This window comes from Grammomys surdaster, unplaced genomic scaffold (assembly GCF_004785775.1).
Source record: "Grammomys surdaster isolate TR1022 unplaced genomic scaffold, NIH_TR_1.0 1093, whole genome shotgun sequence".
NCBI classification, from domain to species: domain Eukaryota; kingdom Metazoa; phylum Chordata; class Mammalia; order Rodentia; family Muridae; genus Grammomys; species Grammomys surdaster.
This window is the reverse complement of record NW_021605512.1, coordinates 86-8,817: the sequence shown is the minus strand read 5'-3', so window position 1 is coordinate 8,817 and position 8,732 is coordinate 86. Positions and strand designations below refer to the sequence as shown.

At 55.4% G+C, this 8,732-nt stretch overlaps 2 protein-coding genes across 5 annotated transcripts; one reads left to right on the top strand and one right to left on the bottom strand.

The window, feature by feature from the left end:
- Positions 1-84: 84 nt before the first annotated feature.
- On the top strand, positions 85-3,675 carry LOC114634783 (tenascin-X-like; the record flags this gene model as incomplete). The annotated part of the gene is made up of 12 exons (XM_028783372.1): positions 85-530; positions 767-889; positions 1,016-1,159; positions 1,319-1,438; positions 1,542-1,685; positions 1,776-1,906; positions 2,027-2,159; positions 2,250-2,401; positions 2,502-2,598; positions 2,690-2,851; positions 2,925-3,088; positions 3,394-3,675. Coding segments are annotated over 12 exons (1,918 nt in total), but the record flags the coding sequence as incomplete, so codon positions are not given.
- Positions 3,232-6,393, bottom strand: LOC114634782 (steroid 21-hydroxylase). Of its 4 annotated transcripts, none has more exons than XM_028783369.1 (10): positions 6,192-6,393; positions 6,031-6,126; positions 5,487-5,626; positions 5,289-5,384; positions 5,092-5,196; positions 4,915-5,001; positions 4,584-4,787; positions 4,231-4,400; positions 4,056-4,159; positions 3,232-3,971 (listed from the first exon to the last, which is right to left on the bottom strand). In XM_028783369.1, the coding sequence occupies exons 1-10, from the start codon at positions 6,391-6,393 to the stop codon at positions 3,694-3,696; spliced, it is 1,482 nt and encodes a 493-aa protein (XP_028639202.1). In that variant the 3' UTR covers positions 3,232-3,693. The 4 variants fall into 4 exon arrangements, with proteins under 4 accessions (XP_028639202.1, XP_028639203.1, XP_028639201.1 ...); XM_028783370.1 differs by having other exon boundaries at positions 5,487-5,629; positions 6,037-6,126; XM_028783368.1 differs by having other exon boundaries at positions 5,092-5,193; positions 5,487-5,629; positions 6,037-6,126.
- Positions 6,394-8,732: the final 2,339 nt, after the last annotated feature.

Below are 8,732 nucleotides of genomic sequence, written 5' to 3'. Positions count from 1 at the left end.
CACGCCTTTAATCCCAGCACTTGGGAGGCAGAGGCAGGCGGATTTCTGAGTTCGAGGCTAGCCTGGTCTACAGAGTGAGTTCCAGGACAGCCAGGGCTACTCAGAGAAACCCTGTCTCGAAAAACCAAGAAAAAGAAAAAAAATCGAAAAGCTGGTATGCATCTGTCTCCAAACCCTTTTCTCCTACTCACCTCCCACAGATCCAGTTCCTGCTGGTCCAGGGGACCCAGGGCCCCGCCTGTCCCAGCTCTCAGTGTCAGATGTGACCACCAGCTCTCTGCGGCTAAACTGGGAAGCCCCCGTTGGGGCCTTTGACTCTTTCCTACTGCGCTTTGGGGTCCCCTTACCAAGTACCCTGGAGCTGCATCCTCGCCCTCTGCTCCAGCGAGAGCTTATGGTGCCAGGGGCGCGGCGCTCGGCCGTGCTCCGAGACCTGCGTCCCGGGACCCTGTACAGCCTTACTCTGTATGGGCTGCGTGGGCCTCACAAGGCAGACAGCATCCAGGGCACTGCTCGCACTCTGAGCCCAGGTGAGGACCCACAGGGGCACCAAAGAGGGGTTTTTTTGCTTTGCAGGGTGGGACGCAGCATGTAACACGTGTGGTGAGCGGGGGAGGGGTTGAAGACACCTAAAGAGTGACACCTGTCCAGGGGAACCTACCATAGAGGGGTAACAGGCCTCTCTGGAGCCAGAGCACCCAAGGAGATACGGCAGGAGCCTGCCTATCCGTGCCTTACCCACTGTACCCATCCGTTATGACCTCAGTTCTGGAAAGCCCTCGGGACCTGCAATTCAGTGACATCGGAGAAACATCGGCCAAAGTCAGCTGGGTCCCGCCACCTTCTAGGGTGGACAGCTTCAAAATCTCCTACCAGCTAGCAGACGGAGGTGAAGATCCCTTCCCCCTGCACTCCCCCCCCCCCCGTGTCCTCCTTAGCTCTCCTCTCTTGCCCACCGCCACCCCAGCACACTGCCTGCTCTCTAGCTGTTCTCAGACTTCATCCATGTTGGCAGGAGAACCACAAAGTGTGCAGGTGGATGGCCGCACCCAGACCCAGATCCTCCAGGGGCTGACTCCAGACACTCGCTATGAGGTGACCGTGGTCTCCGTCCGTGGCTTTGAGGAGAGCGAGCCTCTCACAGGATTCCTCACCACAGGTAAGAAAGGCTGCCCCCAGCACCAGGAGAGGTAGAGAAAGAGAAAGCGAGAACGCGGAAAGGGGGTAATGCGGGCAAAGGAGACCCCGGGGCTCCAACCTCCAATGAGGGAGGAGCCAGCGGGGTAGGAATGCCTCTGAGCTCCCTGTTCTTGCCCAGTGCCTGATGGTCCCACCCAGCTACGGGCATTGAACTTGACTGACGGATCTGCCCTTCTACACTGGAAACCCCCCCACAACCCGGTGGATGAATACAACGTCCAGGTCGCATCCCCTGGGGGTGAGCACGATGGAGCCTCCTCTAAAGAGGACTTGTTTGAGGCGGGGAGCGGGGAACCGGGTACAGCATGGATGGATAGGTGCTGATGCGCCTCCCACTCCAGCCCCGCCCCTTCAGGCCTCCGCACCTGGCAGCGCTGTGGACTACCCACTGACGGACCTGACACTTGACACTAACTACACAGCCACCGTGCGTGGTCTCCGGGGTCCTAACTTCACCTCCCCAGCCAGCATTACCTTCACCACAGGTATAGCCAGGGCTGTGTGGGGGTCACAGGAGATTGAAGGGAACAGATACGGACCTCATTTCTGTCTCCTTCCATCCTTTCCCCTTCCAGGGTTAAAGCCCCCCCAGGACTTGGAGGCCAAGGAAGTGACTCCTCGCACGGCCCTGCTCACTTGGACTGCGCCTGAAGTTGCGCCCACAGGCTACCTGCTCAGCTTTGACACGCCTGGAGGACAGATTCAGGTACCCCGCTTCACCGGCCGGCCACTGGCTTTCCGCGGCTAGGTTTGGAGGTGCCACCTCTGGCTCTCCCCGAGAGTCTCCATCTCGCCCTCTACTGACCTGTCCCTCGTCTGTCCCCAGGTAATCCTGCTTCCAGCAGGAACCACCTCGCACAGGCTTCTCCGCCTCTTCCCCTCCACCTTCTACAGCGCCCAGCTCCGGGCTATTTGGGGCAAGAGCCTCTCACCGCCTGTGTCCACTTCCTTTACTACTGGTACTGGCTTTAGGGTGTGAGCTTCAGGGGACAGCTGGGGTCTGAGATTTGAGAAAGAGGACAGACAGACTCTCCACCTCCTCTCCACAGGTGGGCTGCGGATCCCCTTCCCCCGGGACTGCGGGGAGGAGCTGAAGAATGGGGCCAGCACATCAAAGACCACCACCATCTTCCTCAATGGCAACCGCGAGCGGCCTTTGGATGTGTTTTGTGACATGGATACTGAAGGAGGCGGTTGGTTGGTGGGTTCTATTCAGAGCCCAGCTCCCTGTGTACAACCGTGTAGCTCAGCGGCCGATGCCCAGGAGCCGGAGGCTGACACTGGCCCTGTCTGCTTTCCAGGTGTTCCAGCGCCGCATGGATGGACAGACGGACTTCTGGAGAGACTGGGAGGAGTATGCCCATGGTTTTGGGAACATCTCCAGGGAATTCTGGCTGGGTCCGTGCCTCATAGGGCTGGGGAACTGGGGAAGGGATGGCATGGCAGTCCAGTGGATCTCAGTACCCTGATGAAGCATGCTCCACCCCAGGCAACGAGGCTCTGCACAGCCTGACACAGGCTGGAGACTACTCTATGCGTGTGGACCTGCGAGCCGGAAAGGAAGCCGTGTTCGCCCAGTATGACTTCTTCCGGGTAGACTCAGCAAAGGAGAACTATCGCCTACACCTGGAGGGCTACCACGGGACCGCAGGTAAGTGTGGGCCCGAACGGGGTGGGGGCGGGCATGAGGGTGACCCTCACCACACCTTCTCATGCCCTGCCAGGTGACTCTATGAGCTACCACAGTGGCAGTGTCTTTTCTGCCCGTGATCGAGACCCCAACAATTTGCTCATCTCCTGCGCTGTCTCCTATCGTGGGGCTTGGTGGTACAAGAACTGTCACTACGCCAACCTCAACGGGCTGTACGGGAGCACAGTGGATCACCAGGTGGGGACTGTAGAGGCCACGGGGCTCCAGGTTGGGATCTGGGTGACCTGGGCTGGAGTACTCTCGCATGAATGGTTGAATGTCTTAGGCCTCAGAGGCTCATCTGTGAAATGAGTCGATTACGCCAACCTTGCTAAGGAATCTTGAAGAAATCGTTTAATAGTTTATTAGAAGGCATCAGCTCAGGGATTACGGGGGAGGTGGCTGAACCCTGGGAGTCACCTACAGGAGCAGGGTTGGGATGGATAAGGCGGCATCGATGTGGTGTTGTCTTGACTCTCCTCCCTTGACAACCCTTTCCTCAGGGAGTGAGCTGGTACGACTGGAAGGGCTTCAAGTTCTCGGTGTCCTTCACGGAAATGAAGCGGAGACCCAGAAATTTCCGGGCCCCCACCAGGGGCACCTGAGCCTGCTGTCCACCTCACTCACACCCTGGTATGACTGCCGAGCACTGAGGGGTTGTGACCAGAGAAGAGCCAGTGTGCCTGTACTGTGCCTAGCTCGCCGAGGAAGCCTTCTCTGCCGCAATCTCACAGCACCATGTTTACAGGGGGGAGGGGAGGGGAATAGAGTAATAAAGGAGAAAGTGAGGCACAAGGCTCGTCCTAGCCTGTCAAGGATTTCTCACCCTGGTCTTGGGGCGCCAGGTTCCTGGGCTGCAGCCGCACCTGGAAGGGAGGAATTAAGAGATTGATGCCAGCATAAGGCTGGGGCTCCAGGGAGGGCAGGGTGCCATCTGCTGGCGGCAGCAGCGTGAAGGCCTGGAGCAGGCGAGCCAGCACCACGAAGAGCTCCAGCCGCGCCAGGGGCTCTCCCAGGCATACGCGTGCCCCACAGCCAAAGGATGGTGTTCTGGGATTCCTGCCAGGTTCCAGGAAGCGATCTGTGGGTAGCAGACAGAGAGTTAGAGAAGTTTGTCCCAGCAGAGGCTGGACCTTTTCCACTCCCTTTCCTATCTGCCTCATACCAGGCCAGAACTTGCTGGGCAGTTCCCAAACCGTCTCATCCAGGTTGGCGCCTTGGATGTTGGGGATGACAATCATATCCTTGGGAATGTCATAGCCAGAGATGCTGAGGGAAGGGTGGAGTCAGGAGCGCCCAGCGAGGCCTCCCTCCCTCAACCCTTACCTCCGGTGAACCACCTGCTAGTCTTAGTTGCACGATGGGGTAAGGCCAAGGGTACCACGGGCCGCAAACGCAGCACCTCAGCAATGGTGGCCATGAGCAGAGGCAGCTGCATTCGGTTCTTGTACAGGAGCTGGGAGCTGGGTCCCAGATTCAGGTCTAATTCTTCCTGCAGTCGCTTCTGGATCTGAGAGGAAAGGGCAAGGTTGGACTCTAGGGACCAGACTTTGCTCAAGTGGCTCACAGCTGCCCAGCCTGCGGCCCCTCCCTCCAGCCTTCTAGCTGAGCCTAGAACCCCCTCTGAGTGCATCGCCCAGGTCAAGCAGTCAAGAGCAGAGAAACTGGACCAAGGTGTCTTCCCACAGTGCACCTCAGGGTGGTGAAGAAGAAAAGCCACCGCCCAGGAGAGCGTGGTAGCCGTGGTCTCGGTGCCACCGACGAAGAGGTCCACCACCAACATGTGCACATGCCCCTCATGGAGTTGCTCTGTGTCTTTGCCGTCTCTTTGTTTCTCCAGTCCCTGGAGCATGTAGTCAATCATGTCTTTCCATTGGCCACCTGCTACCAGGCTGTCCTGCAGAGGCAGGGGGAGCTGAGTGTCTAGCTTGAGGACAGAAGCCTGCCCAGCAGTGATAGGGGTGGGGGGCGTCAGGCACATCACTGGATGAAGCCAGAGGAACCGGTCCTCCTGCAAGGCTCACCTTGTGCTGCCTCAGTTGCTGCTTTACAATATGGTCCCTGATCTCTTGGAACTGTTTCAGCTTCCAGAGGCCTGGATTGGGGAGGAACTGGGGCCGGAAGGGGAGTTAGCTGCAGGGTGGAGACCAGTGGTCCCTCCTCCCCTGCAACTCAGGGAAGACTGGGCTGCAATTCCTCACCCTGAGAAGGGGAAATATATCCAAGATTTGGATGGACCAGTGGTTCCAGGCTTGCAACAAGTCCCGGACACAGTTATGAATGCCATGTACCAAAGTGCTGTCCTGCTGGAACATGAGGGGAAGCTTTGAGTTCAAGACCCACAGAGGGCCAGGAGGGGCTGAGGAGTGGGCCCAAGGGACAGGAGGGTAGTATGGACCTTGTCTCCAAAGGTAAGGCAGCAGATGACACTGCAAGTGAGTAAAGAGAATTCCTTACAGATGGTCACGGGGGTACCAGCCTGGGCTCTCATGCGCTGTAGAGAAGAGACAGGCTGTAGAGGCTGTAGGGACAGAGGGGTACTGGGCAAGAGGGAAGTTGACCCCAAGAGGGTCGGGCCACAAGAACCCAGCCTCACCTCGCAGAATTCCTGGGTCAGCTGTTCTATCAGAGGCTCCATGGACTCTCGCATGCCCAGCATCAGGGCTGAGCGAGAGAGTTTCTTTTGGGCCTTCCACATTACAGAGTAATCCCCCAGGGACAGGTCCAAGTCCATCGCTCCTGCAGGAGGGATGGTAGAAAGACATGTTCACAACCAACCAATGACACCAAAGGTCTTACCTGGCTCCCAAAGTCCAAGAAGTACCCTTAGCTCAGGGCAGTGGCCACACCAGGTGGATCTCTGTGAGTTTGAGACCAGCCTGGTCTACGTAGTGATTTTCGGCTCAGCAAAGGCTATATAGTAAGACCCAAACTTAGAAGAAGAAGAAGGAGAAGGAGAAGGAGGAGGAGAAGGAGAAGGAGAAGGAGAAGGAGAAAAAGAGGAGGAGGAGGAGGAAGAGGAAGAGGAAGGAGAAGAGGAGGAAGAGGAGGAGGAAGAGGAAGGAGAGGAGGAAGAAGAGGAGAAGGAGGAGGAGGAGGAGGAGGAAGAGGAGGAGGAGGAAGAGAAATTGTGCCTTAACCCTTACCATGTATTATCGGGGGTCGGCCGGCAAAGTCCACCCACTTTTGGATCAAGGCCTCTTCGATGGTTCTGTTAGAATTCAGCACCACCACATCTGAGGGGAAATGACAGAGTCAAGCAGGGAAGAAGGGGTCACACGAAGACAGAAGACTGGCTTACCTTGCAGCCCCAAGCGGATTCTATAGACGGGCCCAAGTTTCTGAGTGAGGCCAAGCAGGTAGACAGGAAGGTTAGGTCGTAGAAAGTGCAGAAACCCCGGGGCCAGAGGAGGGAGATGAAGGTTCCACAGCTTCCACTGGCCCCACAGCCAGCGGGTGCCAGCTAGCAGCAGCAGCAGCAACAGCAGCGAAGGTAGCAGCATGGCCCAACACTTGTACAGGGCACTGGTAAGGTCTTTTATAGTCCCCAGCTCCAGCCCTCTGTTCTGCTGTGGCTCTGACCCTTCCCTTCAGGTCCCTTCCTGTGTCACACACAGAGCAGTGTGTTTTCAAACTGGCACAGTCCCATCGGCCTTGGAGACTCTATGGATCAAAGATGGGACAATCCATCAAGAAGAGAGGAAGGGATACAAAGCCCTGACCTTTCCATATCATGATCAGTTTCCTAACTCCATAGCAGCCATGTGGGCGGAGAGGTCCACTCGAGCCAGACCCTACCGCCATACCTCACCTTGGACCAGCAGAGAGGAGTGGATTTGTTCTAGACAAAAGAAGCGAATGGCAGTCTGTGCCCAATACGCCTTTTGGGTTTACCTATAGTCTCAACAAGTATTTTATTGATATTTATTACCACCACTGTTACTTTATTTTTGTGACGCTAGGCCAGCCCTCCACTGCTAGCTGCATTCACAGTCCTAGGCCCTCTTTTGTTAGTCTTGATTCAGAGCTTCACTAACTGGTCCAGGGTACCTTGAACTCACCGTGTAGCTCAGACAGGTGGAAACTTTGTGTCTTCCTTCAGCCCCTCAAATAGCCGGGATGGCAGCCGTGAGTCACCCGGCTCCTTGTGCAGTTCTTTGTTACTTTTTCCTTTGGTTTGAGGCTTGGATGGGGTGGGATGCGGCAAAGGGTGTTACCTGTGTGTACATATCGTGCATCTATGTAGAAATCAAAGATCAACCTCAAGTGGTCTGTCCAAGGGAAAAGACCCCTGAGCTTTCGTTTCCCTGAACTTCAATCATCTGGCCAGGCAAGCTGGCCACTGAGCCCCAGGGATCCTCCTGCCTCTGCTTCACCATTTCTGGAATAATAAACATGTACCACAGGGCTGGAGAAGCAGCTCAGTGGTTAAGAGCACTGGTTGCTCTTGCTGAGGACCTGGGTTCAGTTCCCAGCATCTACGTGGCAGCTCACTACCTTCTGTAACTCTAGTTCTGAAGTTCCAGTGCCCTCTTCTGGCCCCAGAGGGGTACTGCATATGCACATGGTACACATACACGCATACAGACAAAACACAGGGGAGTTTCTTTCGTTGTCTAGTTTTACATTTACTTATTTTATGTTACATATATGTATAAAAGTAAACAAAAAAAACTATGTTCCACCACGACCACAAACAGACTTTCTTCTTCTCCTCCTCCTCCTCCTTCTTCTTCTTCCTCTTCCTCTTCCTTTTCTTCCCCTTCCCCTTCCCCTTCCCCTCCTCCTCCTTCTCCTCCTCCTCCTTTGCCTCTTCCTCTTCGTCTTCTTCTTCCCCCCTTCTCTCTCTGATATAGGTCTCACTATGTAGCCCTCATTGGTCTTGATGTAGCCAAGAATGACCTCAACGTGATCTCTGTTTCCATCTCCAAATGCTGAGTTTACAGGCATATACCGCAATGCCTGGCCTGGCACCATTACTTACATGGCCTCTTTCAGTATCATAAACATGTAGAGTTGGGTGTGGTGGTGCTTGCCTATGATCTCAGCACTTAGGAGGCAGTAGCAGGAGGACTGAGTCTGAGGTCAGCTTGGGGTACATAGCAAGACCCCATCTCAGAAGAAACAAGGCTCAGTGTTAGTGTTTGCCTCACGCTGAGAGGCCCTCGGTTCTACCCAAGCACCACACAAAATGTGTTCAGAAGACAAGGAGGCCTGTTTTGAGACAAACAATGTGTACCAGATTCTATCTGCTTTGCCCTGCCCCCACCATGGCTACCATTACCCACAGCCATACCACACATCATTGCCCGTTTTTTTAATGAAGATGCCAGGGTCAAGTCTGAATGGCTTGCACATGTGCAGAGCTGCAAAGAGGCAGAACCAGGTGTCAGCAGGCACCCAGGTGCAGAATGACCAACTGGGGCTGATTTAAAAAAAAAAAAAAAAGGCTGAAAAACCCAAAATCACCACAGATGTGAAGGAATCTCAGAGAACCTTGAGACTGGGAAAGGAGAAGAGGGGACCTTGCCCACAGGCCAGAGGTCAGGGACGGGAAACAGAAAAAGGCTTGTCATGTGCTCTTCCTCTCTCTACTACCAAGTCTCCTGTGTTTTAGATAGAACAAGGCAGCCTTGAGGGTCGGGGCCCACAGGTTACCAGCTCAGGGAAAAGATGGCTCCCATCGGATAAAGACAGTCTACCAACCTGGGCCTCCCCAGGAGGGAGTGAGGCAGACACAGCTGGTTCAGAAGTTACCACTGTTAGAGATGGGGTTTCCCCAGGACCAGATCAGGGGCACTTGATAAGGGGGCAATTGTAGAATATCTGGGGAGAGACTATT